The sequence below is a fragment of the Canis lupus genome, chromosome 8 (genome assembly GCF_003254725.2).
Source record: "Canis lupus dingo isolate Sandy chromosome 8, ASM325472v2, whole genome shotgun sequence".
Taxonomy (NCBI): domain Eukaryota; kingdom Metazoa; phylum Chordata; class Mammalia; order Carnivora; family Canidae; genus Canis; species Canis lupus.
In genome coordinates, this window is record NC_064250.1 from 36,444,397 (window position 1) to 36,462,805 (window position 18,409).

Sequence of the window (18,409 nt, forward strand, 5' to 3'; positions counted from 1 at the left end):
CCTACTTCCCAAGGCGCAGGTACCAGGTAATCCTGCATACTGAACACCGTCTATTTAGACAGCTGCTATGCAGTGATTCTGGTATACTTAAGTCATCCATAAAACATATGATGAAAATCACCTGGTAACATGAGTCCGCGGGAATATTACTCTCTGTATTTTCTCCATTGCTGCTGTATGAGATATCAGCAAAGGAGTGTGTGTGTGTGTGTGTGTGTGTGTGTGTGTGTGTACATACGAGAGCACGTGCATGAGAGACAGAAAGACAGACAGATGAGATAGCAGGTCATATGGCTCCGTAATGAATCTTACTGAATTATATCAGGCAGCTGACTGACAGCACTACCACCTTCGGTGTCAGAACCCTAAGTTCTACTTCTGGCTTAACTCATAGGCCCCTGTTTTTAGGAAGATCCTTGCATTTGACTTTTTTTTTTTTTTTTCCCATATAAGCCCCTCCACCTGAATCTGTTTTTCTGTCATGGACCTATTGGTCCAGAGAGTGACCCTACACTTAGCTTCACATGCATGGTGGGTAGGAGGCTTACAGCCTGCTATGCGGCACTCCCATAACACCCCACAGCCTCACATGGCCTCTCATAGTCCCCTAAAGCCCCCCAGAGCTCCCCAAAGCCCCTCCACTGCACTCCATAGCCCCATGCAGCCCTGCACCACCCCCCACAGCCCTCCACCCCCCCCCCACAGCCTTCCACCACCACCTACAGCCCTCCACAGCCCCGCAAGCCCTCCTACAGCCCCCTATGGTCCCCCGTGGCTCCCCACAGTCCCCCATAACCCTCCACAGCCCTGTACAGCTGTCTATGGCCCCCCACAGCCCCACATAACCCTCCACAGCCCCCTGCGGCCCCCCCCCATGGCTCCCCATAGCCCTCTGCAGCCCCCTATAGCCCTGCACAGCCCCCCATGGCCCCCCGCAGCCCTCCACAGCCCCCTATGCCCCCTATGCCCCCCACAGCCCTCCACAGCCCCCTATGGCCCCCCATAGCCCTGCACAGCCCCTCACAGCCCCCTATGGCCCCCTGCAGCCCTCCACAGCCTCCCACAGCCCCCCATGGCTCCCCACAGCCCCCCACAGCTCCCTATAGCTCCCTCACAGCCCTGATGCAGTCTAGTCCCTCCAGCTCTCTTTCCCTTTCCTGAGTGTTTAGTGGGTATTTGGCAGCAGTCGCCAGCCTGTTCATCTGCTGAGCTGCTGCCAGAGACTGGCCTAGGAGAAGAGAAGGCACACTGGGCCCCTGGAGCGGCATTACCCATGGTACCCTGAGTTACAGTGACATTCTGGGCTAGGGGAAGAGACCCAGTGACAGTGGCTAGGGGAGGAGAGGGGAACGCACAAAAAAGCTAGAAAAGACAAGAGTTCTGAAGAGGCCTCTGTTAATGCCTTTAGAGAGCTGGTCATTCTTAGAGCCTGAGTGGTATCTGTTTGGTAGAAGGGATGGGTGAAGAGGAATGGCAGTTACTATTTGTTGAGACCCTTGTGTGCATTCTAGGTGCTTATATTCATTACTGTTGTCTATACAACTGTGCATGTTGGCATTTCATGGTTATCTGTGCAACTAGCTATCTCATTTAATACCCAAAACAATCGAGGATGGTGTAGCTGCTATTATCCTAATTTTAAAGATCTGGAAATTGGGAGGTCCAGAGAGGTTGAATAACTTGCCCCTGATTACACAGCAAACAAGAGACAGACCATGAATTCTTAAACAGGTCATCCAGCTTAATAATCTATGCCATTAGCTTTAAAATACCTCACAGAGAAAGGTCTTCTCCCTGGAATGTGTACAGCCAAGAATAGTGTCATTAGGCAGGAATAAAGGCAGTTTTTCACAATATATAGTTCTTCAGCGTTTTATGAAACACCTGAAGATATTTTCTCTTATCTGTTTGGAACTAGGTTTCCTCCTTTCCCTGAGCAATGACTGCCACAAATACTATTTGGTCTGCTTGTGGGTCATTTGTTAAAGTTTGCCTTTGGCTCAGATCTAAATAGAAAATGAGCCAGAACATGGTGTTTCCCAGTTGGGCATGTTCCCAACTTATTAATAGTGTTCCATCTGGGGACAAAATGCACATAGACTATCTCCAGGCCCTGGATTTCCGGGGGAGAGGGTCATTTGGGACCTTTGCTTCTGTCCTCTTAGGCTTTCTGTGGCTAATCAGGGCCTCGTAAATGAATGGGAAATAGGAGAAGCTGGAGTTCATGCTGTTCCTTTGGCTCTCCCTGTTCGGGTAAGACTGCCAGGAGACTTAGTGTGATGGGGCGGGGTGGGGGGTGAAAGAGTTGGCATGTTTTTCGATCTGAGGTTGTTTAGTTGTAAGTGGCCTTGTTGCTGGCCATCATCAACATTGGTGATCTGGAGATCATGTAGACCTGCCACCTCCATGTTTGCTAAATGGTTCATGGATCAAAAAAAAAAAATGGTTCATGGATCATGTGTCCTTTCCTTTATATTTCCAAGACTTGCCTTGGTCAGAATTGGCTCTGTGCCTCCCAATGACTGTTGAAGCTTTGGGGTGGCAAGTGCTTTGCTATGGTTTTCCCTGACTGGGACTGGGAACCTGCCAGACTATATAGGCACTTAGACCTCAACAAGGCCCTGTGTTGGAGCTGTGGGCTACAAGTGCCTGAGTTGGCTCCATGGAGAAGGCAATGGTCCTTTTGCCAAATAGTGCAGTGAAAAGTCTATTAGTTGGTGATCACACTGAGTGCTAGCAAGTCCTTTTAATCATTAGTCTGGTGGGGAAGAGAGGATGAATACACATGGAGTAGTGGGGTATGACAAAGAGTGTGGCATAAACATTGTCCTTCTACTACAAGAGGAAAGGTAGTTCAACAAGGACACTGAGCTCTGGGGAGGGGGGTGGGGATGTGCTAGTCTTCCCTCAGAAATGTAACCAGAATGGCTACAAGGCTAGCAAATGAGTGTCTGAGCTTTAAGCAATACCAGGGGGCATCCTGCAGGTGTTTCCCTGGGAAGTCAAATTGACTCTTGCCAGGACTGACTGGAGAGTCAGGCCGGGGCCTAAAGCCCCACCTGAGAGTAGATACACCCCACCCTGATGACAGAATTGTGCAGTGTAAAAACCTGACCAACTGCTCTGGGTGCAAACCATAGACGGTAATAGATTTTAGTTCTGAAACACTCAAGTTCCCTATAATTATCTTATCACTGGTAAGTGCCCAGCTGTGTCCATCTTTGCTCAGCCCAAGAACCACCTACCCGGGGCCTCTTATGACTGATCAGCCTCATCTGTCACTATAGTTTTAGCCCATCTGGAGTATACAGAGCTGCCACTGAAGGTGAGGTGTACCTGAGTGTGTTCGAGGTTTCAGGCTCTGCCATAAGCCCCGAAGATGCAGCAGTGAACAAAACATGCAACAATCCCTGCCTTGTGGAGCTGGTGTTCTCCTGCACAGTCCGTGGGCCTGAACAGGCTGTTTGTAATGCCAAATCAGCAAGAATCCCTCCTTGGTGGGTTGGTCACAGAAGCAGTTCTGGGGTTTCTATATAGGATAGGCTCAGAGTAGCCATGTACTTTGGAAAGCATCTAGGGGACATGTCTTTTTTTTCTCTCTCTCTCTTTTCTTTTTCTTCTTTCTTTCTTTCTTTCTTTCTTTCTTTCTTTCTTTCTTTCTTTCTTTCTTTCTTTCTTTTTGAGTTTTGTTGGCACACAACTAGTTTCATCAGTTTCAGGTGTACAACATAATGATTCAACAAGTTTATTTATTATGCTATGTTCACTACAAGTGTAGCTGCCACTGTTGGCAGGAATGCAAACTAGTGCAGCCACTGTGGAAAAAATTATGGGGGTTCCTCAAAAAATTAAAAATAGGAATGGCATATGATCCAACAAGTCTGCTATTGGGCATTTACCCAAAGAAAAGAAAAACATGAACTCAAGATTTAGACACCATCTATGTTGATTGCAGCATCATTTTCGGCAGCAAGATAGGGTACTTGTCTTGAAGCTACATTTGCATTTGAAGCACACCCTGTTTTTACTTGGGTGCAGTGAATTTGAGACCTGGTGAAGATGACTGGGGGAAAGGGTGGCTCAGGGTGTTGCCACTGCCTCTGCTTGGCCAGGGAGCCTGAAGCACAACTGGGCCAGAAGCACGGTAGGAAGGGCAGCAGCCCACTGTACAGCTCACTGCCTCTGTACGGTCACCCTCATCCCGCTGGTTAAACTCTGGTCTCTTCACTGACAGCCCCTGCACGGGGCTGCTGAGATACCATGCTTCCCCACATTAACCCGCTATGCCATCAACACTGACTCTGCTCTTGTGCGAGGCTCCTCTTCCTGCCTTCTGTTGTCAGCTGATACCTTGGCTGGGTCTCACCAGCAGACCCTCCCCTCTCTGCTGGAGGGCTTTGGCATGCCCTTGTCTTCCCTTCAGGCCACCCAGGGAGTTCCTGTTTCCTTTCTGTTGGAGGATCCAACTTGTAGTTTATTTGGACTGCAAAAGAGCCTGCTGTATCTCGAGCTCACTCCTGCCCACTTCTTTAGGATGGCCTATAATGATTTATTGCTTAGCTGTTATGAAGGGAGCCTTGGAACTTTTCCCAGAGTTTCTTAATTCCATTCTTATAGTGTATGAGATTTTAAATATTAAAATGATGTAATAGATAATTCCCAACCAAAACAAAGGAGGAAAGTCAGTCCAGCAAGCAGTCCAGCAGTCCAGTCCACTCCCCTCTCCCTGCCCCATACATGTTCCTTTCCTGGGCGGTGGACCCTGGGAAGCTCCTTCATCTGCTTTCCGTCACCTCCTCACTCCCAGGGAGCCCTGAGCTGCCATCAGCTTGTGAAGTGGGGACTGACCTGTGTCCACAACAAGCCTAGACCTTCTAAACCAGGTGTCTGTCTACCAGTGGGGGAACGGCAGTCCAAGATGCATCAGATGTAACCAACAAAGTCAGGAACCAGATATGGCAGAGCTGACCTAGGGACGGGTTGAAGTTTCCCTTCTGGAAGCCTGAGGGAATCGAGGGACTGCCCTTTAACTGGATTTGTCCCTTTGCACTTGGGCTTCAGAACAGATCTGAAAGCAGGAAGGTCCCTTCCACCTGGCTCAGAACTTTATCCTTACTACTTTGACCTTTGCCAACAGGTCCAATAGTTTTAACAGTGGAATGCCTTGTGAATTTTCAACCTTTCCAGGTAAAAAAAAAAAAAAATCACTTATTTGCGTAATGTAATGTCATTTGCTCACTACTAACATTTGGGGCAGGATAATCCTTTCTTACAGGGGTTGTCCTAGGTGTTGTTGCATCAGCAGCATCCCTAGCCTCTACATACTACTTATGAGTAGCACCTCCCTGGTTGTAACAACAAAAATGTCTCCAGATGTTACCAAATGTTACCAAATGTCCCCTGAGAGGAGGAGGATCTGCTTGGTTGAAAACCACTGCCTTGTATGAATGTCAGGTGGTCTGTCCTAGATCTAAGAAGTTAAGCGGACTAGAAGATCACTTGACTTTTTACAGGGGCCAAAGCAAAGTGTGTCCAGCCTTCCTTGTAAAAGTATAAGCATTATTTTTTTTCGGAGTTTGTAGACTGGCAAAGTTCCTGTTTTGGGGCTTGTAACAGTTATCAGTGGCTGCGCTGTGGCATTTGCTCAGGCTCAGGCCCCAGGCTGGGAGGAGACAGTGGAAGCACACAGCGTCTGTTGGGTGTGAGCCAGGGTTAGCACACTGCCAGCAGTTCTGAACAGTGAAGCCTGCTGCGATAAGACAGACATATCAGAGCCTGGGGCGTCTGGGGAGCCAAAGATTAGCTCAGTGAGCATATATTTACAATGGGTTATGTTTAAAAGCAAGAGATTGAAATAGTGCAGCTTCTCTTGTTTTGGCATTTAATGATTATGCTTCTATTTTACCATCAAGGTGTTGAATCAGTACTTTTTATGAAAATTGTCTCCACCCTGCCAGCCTATCTGTGAGTCAGATTCCCATCCCATGTGTGATGCATACGACTGGATTTTACAAACAGAGATAATCAAAGCTTTAAGAAACATTTCTCAACCAGCATAGAAAAATGTGCTAGTAGCAATACAAGTGTGCTTTGGAGGAAGCACACGTGCTATTTTTTTTTCCCATACGTGGGAATGCTATTTTAGCTCAAAGTCACAGATAACCTTAGATGCTATCTTCAGAGCTGAGTTCTCTCTAAATATTGAAAGTAGACCCTAGCCACTAGATACATTGGCTGTTTCTATGTTTAATGATAATAATATATCCATCTTGCAATCTTAATTCAGTTCAGGTGATGTTTACTTATCACACATTATGTGCCAGGGACTGAAGACAGATGGAAAAACAAAGTGTGGACCTGCCCTCTAGTTCCTTTCAACCAGGGATCATCTTCAATATATATACCTATAATCATGTGATAAAAGAAAGTCATAACTTGGCCCTTGCAGAGGTTGAAAGGGCTCTGAGACAGAAGGGGCTGTCTGAGCTGTGTTTTGAGGATGAATATGAGCCCTACAGTCATGGGGGAGTAAAGGAAGGGCGAATGGGCTTCCTAGGCAGAGGTAATAGTGGTGCAAAGGCACAGAGAATTAAAATGCTGTGCCCAGGACACCCCAAATAACTTGATGGGGCAGGATTGTAGGAGAGGAAATGTGAGTAGTGAAGAAGCAAGTCCTAATGGGCCTGACATCCTTTGCTTAGGAGCTTAGACTCAATCATGGAGGTGAAAGGTTTTAAGTGAGAGAGCAACATAAGATGTGCATTTTAGGAGGCACTCTCTGGTGGCCCTCTACAGTAAGAGGAGACCAGGGAGTCACAGTCCTGATAAGGATGCTGAAATAGTGGCCTGTTAGACCAAGGCAGTGATCATGGGAGTGGAGTCAAGGAAGCACAAAGGAGGTGGAATCAATAAGACTTTTTAGGGCAAGAGAAAAGGAGGAGTGGCCAGAGTTCTGGCCAGTTGGGAGCCTGGGGGGGAATAGAATATGATGAATTCACTTTGCAGGAAACCCAGTGGTAAGATGTTTGTTGCTCAGAAACATGGTTCAGATGGGAGATTGGATTCAGTGTCCTCTGAGTATAGTAGAAAGTGTGATTTAAAATATTTCAGTAGATGTTTATAGATGGAGAGGAGAGGACAGTTGAGAGGAATTCTAAGCAAGGGTGTAGGAGGGTGACAGAAAGTCAGAAGAATCAGAAGTTTCATGGGTAGAGGAACCAAGTGCCCAGCCGAAGTCCATTCACCAAAGGACTTGAAGCTGTAATTGGATCTGGGATGAGATTGTTGGTGCTGCTGTCTTAGTCTCTTGTCCTTGGGGTTTAAAGGGCCCATCAGAACTCCACTTAACCAACTGAAGCTTCTCTGCAAGGTTAACACAATATCCTCTCCCCTGGCTAAGCCTTTTAATCTCTTTGTAATTACTTTGCCCTCATCTTCTTAGACCATGCCTTTTTTTACTTCGGTCTCTCTACCTTGGTAGTAAGGTTTGCATCTTTTTTCCTCCACGGACAGTGGAGCTCAGTATTTGGCCCACAGTGCAAAAAGATTGGAAAGGGACTGGGCGGGGTGGGGTGAGGGGGCAGTGTTCATTTGCTTGAACACATCTCATTTCCCCAGCTAAAGGGCCAGAGAAGAGCATGTCATGGCTGTGCCAGAAGAATCAAACTCAAATTCCAAATGGAAATTAGCAGGTACTGCAGTACTGTACAACAGAGGAAGGAACAGACTCTTGGCCAGCAGATTCGCAGGAGTCCCCTCAAGGAAGACAGAGATTATTCTTGGTCAGATTTGCTACTTCTCTAACTGGGCAAAATGTTCATTTAGACAACTATAACACAGAATCTCCTCTTGTGAGGTGGACATGTCTAATTCCAGATCATAGGAAGAGATGAAATATTGCCTTCTGTAAGAGGTTGCAAAGTTTAGGAATTTCTGCCATGGGATCCCTGGGTGGCGCAGTGGTTTAGCGCCTGCCTTTGGCCCAGGGCGCGATCCTGGAGACCCGGGATCGAATCCCACGTCGGGCTCCCTGTGCATGGAGCCTGCTTCTCCCTCTGCCTGTGTCTCTGCCTCTCCTCTCTCTCTCTGTGTGACTACCATAAATAAATTAAAAAAAAAAAAAAAAAGGAATTTCTGCCATGAAAAATAATCATCTAAACAAGTAAATGGCACTTTTACTTTTTATCCTACAGCCCTATACAGAGTTAATCCATAAATATCTTTAATAGACCTCCTTCTATTTGGTGCTTAAATCAAAATCTTTACACTGAGAATTGTACCCTGGGAAATAATGATTTAAAGGAATCCTGTTATGCATATTTTAAGTGATGAAACCTTTTTAAAAAAGTGAATGATAACCTAAGACATCTTCTTTGTGAATCTGCATTCAGAAGTTTGGTTTGTATATTTAATTCAGAATTAAAACACCATGCCCGGTTGGCAGTAATCTGTTCCAGGTTTAAAGGCCAATAAACATTATCTTTATCATAGTATAGTAAGTAGACTATTCATACCACATCCTCTTATTTCCACTAACTTAATTGGGAGTCTGGCTAATTGTAGGACCTCACAGAAATGGCGCTAGGAATAGTATGTAGCTGTTACAAAAAAAAAAAAAATCACAGTTTAATGACAGAGTACATCAGGAAATACTATGTAATATAAGTGAAGAAAGAAGAGTTTTTCTTTTTCTCTTTAAAGAGTGATAAGTAGGGCAGCCCGGGTGGCTCAGCAATTTAGTGCCACCTTCAGCGCAGGGCGTGATCCTGGAGACCCGGGATCGAGTCCCACGTCAGACTCCCTGCACAGAGCCTGCTTCTCCCTCTGCCTGTGTCTGCCTCTCTCTCTCTCTCTCTCTCTCATGAATAAATAAATAAAATATTTAAAAAATAAAGAGTGGTAAGTATAAGTAGGACATAAGGGGTAAATAATTTCTAGTTAAAAACTCCTTTGGAAATTTCTTCTTGGCTCTGAAATCTCCAGTTTCTTGGATGCTAGAAGCCACAGATAGTTTTGTTTCTCCTTGGATTTGGACTTCTATCCCTGGGTGTCAGGATTATAGGTGTTTTATTTTCATTTTATTTATTTTTTCCTCAGTTTTTCATATATTTACTTTATAACCACATTTGAACTATGAATACACAATTACTTGTAAAAGCAGAGAAAAACCAAAGCTTCATAAATAAAGGGAAACGAAGTGGTGTGTCAAGCAGATCTGCTTCTCTTGAACTTTGTCACAAACTATTTTAACTATGGGTAAGGCACTTCACTTCTTTGCACTTTACTCACATAAAATGAATGGATAGAACTAATCTTGGCAGCTTGTTCTAGCTTTTCTAATGTTCTAGTTTAAATTATATTAGAAAACAGAAATGGCCTCCCACCATATTAGTTCCTCAGGTTCAGGCAGTAAGCTTGGTGGCACTAGAAATATGTCATTTAGATCTGGGCTCTGCCTTCAAAGATTTCAGGTCCTTCATAGAAAACAAGATCAAGTGCACAAAGCCAGTTTAGCCCAGTGAGACTGGGCGAGATGTGCGTGGACCAAAGGTGGCTCTGCCAGGAAGGGTGAAGACTTGAGCCCCGACATGGCTTTACCTCCAGTCATATGTTGACTGCTTATTTAACCTTTAAGGATCTTCTGGCTCATATGCCTCACCATATGTTGAACTGCAAGCTAGATTGCCTCACACAGACTAGTCTGGTATATATGTCCTTGAGCCTCATCACATTTTGTTACAAGAGATGGCCAGTGCATCTCGTTTCCCTGGGAAAACACTTGGTCTGTGGAAAGAGCTATGTGTCCCTCCAGCTTTGAAAGGCAGGTTCCCGAGGGCTTGTTCTATTGAAGACTTATTTCACCTCCCAGAGACTAGTCTCTGAGCTCAGGATGTATCATGCCCGTGGACTTGAGAGAGGGGTTGCTGAGTGATTGGATTAGCATCTGCTATCTTCTGGGAGGGCAAAGAAAGAAAAAAATGAAGCCATTAGGTTCCCTCTCTTTGTTTCTTCCCAGGAGCCTTTGTAATCATTCTTAATGTGGTTAAATTTAAGTTGTTTCCAGTTCAGGCATGGTGCAATCAGATTTCCTCATGAGGGTGCTTTTCCACTGTGACCTCTTTGACGTCAGTCACGGTTTCCTGTTGATCTGAACTCCCTATTCACCCCGTGGATGACTTTGTTGGAGAAGAATCATAAAGCAGGGAACACTTATGAGAAATTCAACACAATGGTGTCTGTTACTGGAGATTTCCTTTTCCTTCCCCACAGCCAGTCAGTGGCACTCTGGAGCTTTGGATACAGGATTGATGGTTCTTCATTTAAAATAATTCTGAAGCAGTTCTTAGGACCTGGGTAGGTGAGTCTAGATGTGGCTCCCAGGCTAAACATCACCTTAAAGCAATCGCCAAATTAGTCATTAATGTTAAATGTTGTTTCTGTTCTTTGAATTATTTCCAAAAGGTAATCTGTATCCTCACCGTGATATACCTTCAACTGAGAGTTATGTCTGTTGGTTACTTTTAGGGACTAGGGATTCTTGCTTCAAAGAGAAAAATCCTTTTAATCTGTTGATTACAGTGAATCAACTTTATGGAAGAGGAGAATAGCTGCTACAGAGTCTCACTATCATATGTTAGCAGTCCATCTACTTTGCAATAATAACAATTATCATTATAAAGCTCTTAAAATTAAGAATATTATCATCTGATGTTAGAAAATTTAAAAACTTGCTGGAAACGAAACCCTTGGTTGATGTTTTGGTTATCAAATCCAGTTTTGTAACCTCTTGCTTACTAGTCACTTCCAGAATGAAAAATTCTCCTTAAAGGCCATGACCATGCAGTATCAGGAAATGCCCTGCACCCCTGCAGCTGGGCTAGGCATCCTCCTGACTCTTCGAACTCTCCAGATTCATGTCTCATACCCACACTGCAATTTTGGCTGCCATTTCATTCCTGCCTACTTGTCAGCCTGATAGCCCCCTGAGCAAGGCCCCATCTCTGCATCTGCAGCAGGCAACTCACTGCCCAGGATGCTGCAGCTCCGCTGGAGGGGCCAGAGCCCCAGGGGCAGACAACTGTGGTAGCCAAAGCTGGAGTGGAGGTGGCAGGGATGGTGAGGACAATATTGGCTTATGCTTATTGAATCCTTGCTGTGCTTCTGGCACGGCTAGAAATTCTTAGCTTAAATCATGTAATCCTCACACACCTGTGAGTTCAGTCATCTTATTATCCCCGATTTGCAGATGGGCATTAAGATTGAGAGAGAGAGAGAGAGAGAGAGAGAAAATAACACAGCAGGAGCTGCTTTGCATCTCCGGTGTCCTGGCTCCAGAGGCCATGTACCCTCCCCACCATAGGGTGCTTTGTCTTGGCGACACCAGGGACTTGGGCGCTGGGCACAAGGCCTCTTAGAATAAACTTTAGACTCTCGCATGATGGAGTAATAACAATAGTTTCTGTTTGTGGAGACTCTTCTAGGCCTGGCACTTAACGAGGCACTTTGCTTCTGGGTTAATCCTCACATGATCGCTGTAGTTACAGGTGTTGTAACCCCAGATTTATAAGTAAGTAAACCTCCCGCCCCTTAAGAATTGGTGTGTGCTTCAGTTAAAATTCTCCTGGAACAAGTTACAGAAAGCAACTAACCCAAGGTTATGCAAAAAGGGAGAAGTGAAAATAAAAATGCAGAGATACAGGGGGTGTCTCATGGAACCCAAGGGCCGAAATCATCCAGATTTCTTCAGGGATCTGAAACTGGAAAGGCAGGAGGAGCCCAGGTAGATTCTTTCTTGGCTCCCTCATCTCTTGTCTCTGTCTCATCGTTATGTTTCTGTTTCACTTTTTCTTTCTCATCCTTCTGTCTGTCCATCTATCCATCTCTCCAGCTGTACATTCAGTACTCTGTTTTACCAAGATCTTTTACATGATCTCACCACAGAGATAGCCCCAGCTTCCTAATTCATGGTTCCTCAGTTCCTGTACCCCGCACAGCCTAAATTAAGACCTCTCCATCTCCCTTCCAATATTCTGAGAGAGACTGGGAAGGGAATGGCCAGCCTGGGCCACTAGCTGTTGGTAGGATGTCCAGCATTTCCCCCATGTGACCACGCAGGACAGTTCTCTAAGAAAGGGATCAGTGAGCTGAACAGATACCTCCCAAGGTGCCTACCACAGTGACCCTGACGGATCTTATCCTTGGTTCCTCTGCAGTCACCCTCCCTAGGCGACATCGCCTTGTCACAGGTACCATCTTGGTGTGTAACTTTCATCGACCTAAGTGTTCTGTCTCAAACATTTCTTTATGCATTTGCTCATCAGTTTTAATTCTCAGAAAACAGTCTTTATGAGAGGCTTTAGGGATTTGCACACCCCTTGTACTGACAATCACTATCAGTTCAGGAGATATTTTTATCCTCTTTGACCTGGAGAAGTAGCAGCCCTGGACTGATAGCCAGGACAGACTTGGCCCAGGCTGCAGTGGGTTAATGCAGCCAGGAAGGCGCTGACAGGAATTCTATTATTAACCAGGGCATCAGCTCCTTGGCCTCCGGTAATCCACACAGAGGCGTGGGACAAAGGGATTTCTTTTATTCCCCCAGGTGTCCCTCACTGGCGTGAATGACTTGCATTTGTGGTTGGTTGAATGGGGGACAAAGGAGAAGCAAGGGCAGACAAAGGCCTCTTGGCTTTAGAACTGAGGTTAAACCAGTGTCTGGGACCTTAGGTTTCTCACCATGCAGGTCAGGGCAAAATTTCCCTTATAAGAGCCAGAGGCCTCCCGTGCAGATATCCAGACTCAGTTTCTAGGAAACTGGACTTTAGAAAAGCCAGAATGGTTTTCTACACAGGCTGAAACACAGTTGTCTTCATAGTCTCTGCCTCAGGTGGGATTTGGAACTTCTTCCTTGCCCTGGAAGTGACACATGGGCAATCTTCATCCATGACGCTGGGCCTCCCTAGACCCAGGGTTTCCAACAGATGCTTCCTCTACTTGTTCTATAGTTGAGTTTGTGAAGCATCACTTAGTGTTTGTCAATCAGGAAGACTAGTTCTTGGTTTTTTGGTTTTTTGTTTTGTTTTGTTTTGTTTTTTTAAGATTTTGTTTATTAGAGACACACAGAGCAAGGCAGAAATACAGGCAGAGGGAGAAGCAGGCTCCCTAGGAGCCTGATGTGAGACTTGATCCCAGAACCCTGGGATCACTAACTGAGCCAAAGGCAGATGCTCAACCACTGAGCCGCCCAGGTTCCCCACCCCCCCCCCGCCCCCAGGGAGACTAGTTCTTAAACAACACAGACTGAGTGGAGTTGTAGACAGGAGGTTGTCTTCGGGATCCTGGAGTCCTGGGATCGAGTCCCACATCAGGCTTCCTGCATAGAGCCTGTATCTCTCTCTGCCTATGTCTCTGCCTCTCTGTGTGTGTGTCTCATGAATCTCCCATCAGAATTTCGAATACATGTCTCTGCTTTGTAAAGGGTGTCTGCTAAATATGAACGGTTTCCTTTAGGTTGCTGGAATTCATTCCAGAGCCTGCACATTTAGCTGGGCTCATTTGTTTTTGAAGCTAATGTTTTAGCATATGTGGCAGATTCCAACCCTCACTGGAGTCTTCTTCAAGCCAAGCACCATAGCTGCCACCCGTTTTAGGCTACACATTGGGCCTAAAGTTGTGATAGAAATGAATAGGTGAGTGAACACCTATATCAACAGGACTATGGCCCTGTACTTCTCAGCTATAGGTGGCCTGAGGATGGGGTGAAAGGTAGCACCCTAACTAGCTTTTTGCTTTTTCTATCAGCACTTGGTTATGAAAGCAGCAGTGTTACAGTGATGTTTTGGCACTTAGGAACTGTCTCCCTTTGCCACCCTTGTGCCCTGCCTCAGCTGACAGTTCAGTCATTCATATACCTTGACACCTCCCTACTCCAGCCTGACTCTTGCTTCCTTATCCTTCAAGGCTGGGAAATTAGCTCTCTTTGAAGCTTTCTCCAAATCCCACCCCAGCTTTAGGCTGCTCAGGTGCCCCTGCTCTGTTCCCATGACATCATCTTTGCGTCTCCACTGCACTTAGCACCTTGGGGTGGTGTGCTCCACGTTTCTCTGAACTGTCTGAGAGCAAGTGTGGGATCTTCTTCATTTTATAATACTTGCTCTCTACCCAGGACCTGGTATGGTGTGTGCCCAGTAAACATTCCTTCTTGTTGAAAATCTTAAAGGAAGCATGAAAGATCTCTGAAAGCTTCATTAAGTACTCTCAAGCCTGCATACAGAACTCAGACCCTTTATTCCCATGGAGTCCAGGGACCCAAACCAGAGCTGATCGCATCTCATTTGGGATGTGGTTCCAACAAGCTCAATGGCTTGGTTGCTTTAGGCATCAGAAAGGCCATTCATAGTGTGAAGAGATGGGTATATAAAGAGAGGGTCTCCTCTCAGCAAAAGCCTCTGGTGAGTTGATGAACACACATTTTTTTGTCTACCTTGTGATATTACTTTAGGTCTTTGATAGAATGGACCATTACTTTTTGTTAAATCGTCATTATATCTGGCTGGCTTGTTTCCCCTTCATGCTTACTTCATGAGTTGTGTGTAGCCTGGGGGATGAGAGTTGTTCCAGGTGGTGCCAGACACGAGGTTAGAAAGAAAACTCTGAATGAAAAGAAACCCCTGTTTTCCCAGTTCTAAGGCTTCTGACTTTGCTGTGCATCACAGGTAGGTGTGCCCCTCTGACCCTCCTGCATTTTCTGAGAATCTGCCTCTAGCACTGGGCTGAGAAACAGATGAAAGAGTGAGATGAAGCAGTGTTTCCTCCCTTAGATTTGGAATTCAGCCTCTGCTCTGGCTTTTCAGGCTTGAGACATGAAAATGATTTGGGGGGGAACTAGAAATGGATGAAATTGCCCTTAAAATACCCTCATCTTTTGATGCCTGCTGCCTTAGAAATTCTTGCCAAGTACACTGACTTCCAGCAGCCTAAGGAATAGCCACTTACCTATTGACTCAGTTCCCATAATCAGGTATTTTGAGCTCTTGGATTCCATGTGACTGCCAGTCTCAGCCATTGAAGAAGTCAAACAGGGATGCCTGGGTGGCTCAGCAGTTGAGCATCTGCCTTTGGCTCAGGGTGTGATCCTGGAGTCCTGGGATTGAATCCCACATCAGGCTTCCTGCATAGAGCCTGTATCTCTCTCTGCCTATGTCTCTGCCTCTCTCTCTGTGTCTCTCATGAATAAATAAACTCTTAAAAAAAAAAAAAAGGCAAACAGGCTGGTTAAGAAAAATGTGTGAGACTGACCTACTCGTTGAGAGGTGGTTTGATGGCTTTACCACCTGAGTCTTCCTTGGGTCCCCCTTGGCCACTCCTCCAAATGAACACAGCATTGACATGACACCTGCCCGTGCAGATGCAGCTCTTAGACATGTCTCTGTCATATATTCACCATCCCACTCCACTGCTGACCTACTCTTTCCACTCAGTCCTTCCCATATAGAAAATAAAGAACACTGTTGTTCATCAGAGCTTGTCCCTCCCAAGTCTGCCACTCTGCTTGTCAGTCACACTAAAATAAGGCAACTAGCTGAGTCAGATGGCTTACTGGGTTGAGCTTTCAGTTGGCTTGTATTGGCCAGCCTGAAGAATTGTTTTGTTATTGTTTGGTTTCTGTTTTCATGTGTGAGGATTTTGCTGTTCCATCTCTACTCTTAAATTCATGCTTCTCATTAGCAGAGAGAAGATTCATAAACCCAGGGGACTTTTTCCTTCGAATTAAGGTTTTACTTAAAATCAGGAATAGAGAGGTCATGAGTTCTGTTTTCTGATTGGAAAGGCCTGATGAAACCAATGGTGACTCGGGAGCAAGAGCAACAACAGGCACAGCCATTGTCCACTCACAAGGATGGATGAGTTCTGAGTACATATCCTTTGTGAATTGGCAAATACCAATTTCCTTACAAAATGACCTCCCACCTTCCTACCCCAAAAGGATGATGACTGGCCCTGCAAGGTGATCCCATAGGCCTTACCTTGCATGTCACTTGCTTGGAGAGACCTGCACTGACTCCCAAGCATATGGCCAGATGTCACTGCTTCCTCCACTTTTCCTTCATAGGATTTACCAGAATTTGTAAATTTACCTGTGTGTATGATGCCTTGTTTGTTGTTCTTGTTGTTTATAAAGCAACACATGTCTCCCACACCAGAGTATATGGGTAGAAGTTGTGTCTATTTTATGCCCTTTCTACTCTCTGTTGAATCCCCAGCACCTCATTCACCACCTGGCTAGCCAGGGACTTCAGAAATGTTAGCGGACATCCACTGATCTGAGGGGTTCCTGAAACAAAGCACTTTGTACTGTCAGTCTTGGAGCATTGCTTTTCCATTGAGACCTCACATTTCTTTTATTAAAGTCTTAATAAAAGCACTTTGTTCACCCTACTCGCTCAGTACTGAGTGCACTGCATGGGGAGTCCTTTTTTTTTTTTTTTTTTAAATGGGGAATCTTAAGAACCCATTCCATCTATGGGGCTGAGAACTCCTTCCCAGTGCAGACAACATCCTGCTGGTCTGCATGTTTCTGCTCCTGACTTGGGAATTTTCTGTTGGGCTGAATGGGATTTCTAATGTTGAGGCTGTTCTTAGACCACTGTTTGGCAGACTTGTCTGAAACATTTTCCCTTATCTGCCAGTGTTCCTGCCCAAGTGTGAGGACCTGTTAGATGCCCCTTGCGCCCTGTGCTTAGCCCTGCCTGTGCCAGAGGAAAGGCATGTACCTTTCCATTTATGTTGCTCTCCTCCACTTTCTAAAACCCCTTTGATTCAGCGAGGGATAGCACCATCGTTCTCACTTGGCTAATGGTGAACGTCCAAAAAAATGAAGCTTGAGGTTGCATGGTGTTTAAAGTGCAGAGCTGCAACTAGAACCAGAAGCTTCTGAGGCTTTCCTGCTTTTTATTTAATACATAGATCAGGGCTGTCTGGAATTACTTAAAGGAGATCCAGGTGTTACTCCGCACCCCACCCCCATCCCAGGGATCTAGTCCCAGAACCCTTATGCCTTGCACTGACCTCCTTCCCACCGAATGTCCACTTGACAACTTCTTCTCCCCATGCCACAGCCCAAGGTGACCTGCTTGTAGAACTCTAGGCTAATGGCTACACCACGCTGGATCTTCTCTTGTGTTTGTATCCAGGATCGTCTGTTTTTTGTGATGGAGTTTGTGAATGGGGGCGACTTGATGTTTCACATTCAGAAGTCTCGTCGATTTGATGAAGCACGAGCTCGTTTCTATGCAGCAGAAATCATTTCAGCGCTCATGTTCCTACACGAGAAAGGAATCATCTATAGGTAAGTTTTGGTCTCAGTAACCCCTCCCCTGAATTCATCCCCTGCTTGCCCTTCTGGCTTCATCCATTTCCGTTTTTCCTAGTAACAGACTGAAAACGTTTTAGAATCAATTTCACAAAGGTGTGAGTATCCATTAGAATAAATGAATAACGTAGTGTACACATTGCCAGCAAACCAGAATTGCCCCCATGTGGTGTTCATAAAACCGACTTGAGCGGCTCCATGGAGACTATTCATGAATTCATACAGCCAGACCCTACAAGGTGCTGAACACATTGTTGCTCTTTTTTCTGTTTTCACATTGGAAGTGATCCATTCCATTTTAAGAATCCATACTTAGAGTGTGGCTATCTGTTGCCCTGAATTACCACAATAAGAAGAATCTCAGCTGGTTGGGGTTACAGCTCACCAAGTCAAGAAGCTAAGAGGTGAACTATTGATGAACAGTGTCCGGCTTGATAATATTTATCATTTGTAGCCCCTCCCAAATATTATTTGATTCCATTTCATGGCACACAGTCTTTTTGAGTATAATATATATTTTGGGTTTCAAGTCTGGTTGCCATTGTTAGATCTCAGAATGCAAGGGATATAGATGAAACTTCATTCAGGGCAAGATTAGGTAAGGTGGGAAATATAACAGTGAGTGTTAGACAACCTTTAGAAAACATTTGTTCTTTTCATTTTCTCCCTGTGGTCAGTGTTTTCTCTTTAAATAACATTGTAACTTAGTCACCACATAAACTCTTTCTTTCTCTTGAGATGCAATTTTTGCTTTCCTTTGGGGGAAAAATCATTTTTATCTTAGAAGCACCAATATCAAAGTAAAGCATTTCCTGATTGAAACTCGCTATTTAATAGCTTTGCTAATGCAAAGGCTAATGCAAAAGGCCCTTTCTTTTGTGGGCTCAGAACAGTATTGACATCATGATGAAAATGTAAGAGAGGTTTCGGAAACTGCATATTCTTAAATATCCTAGGAGTCAAAATAGGAGAGGGAGGAGCGAGGCTAGGAAAGAATCCATCAGGGCTGGTCGAGGATGCCAGAAAGAAGAGAGAAAG

The 18,409-nt window shown here is 45.3% G+C and overlaps 1 protein-coding gene across 1 annotated transcript in view; it reads left to right on the forward strand.

Annotated features, from left to right (window-relative positions):
• The window catches only part of PRKCH (protein kinase C eta), a 233,676-nt gene that overhangs the window by 137,299 nt on the left and 77,968 nt on the right, over positions 1 to 18,409 (forward strand). Inside the window, exon 10 of the mRNA XM_025442644.3 lies at positions 17,193 to 17,347. Within this exon, the coding sequence (XP_025298429.1) occupies positions 17,193 to 17,347 (155 nt within the window). The remainder of the gene's footprint in view (positions 1 to 17,192; positions 17,348 to 18,409) is intronic.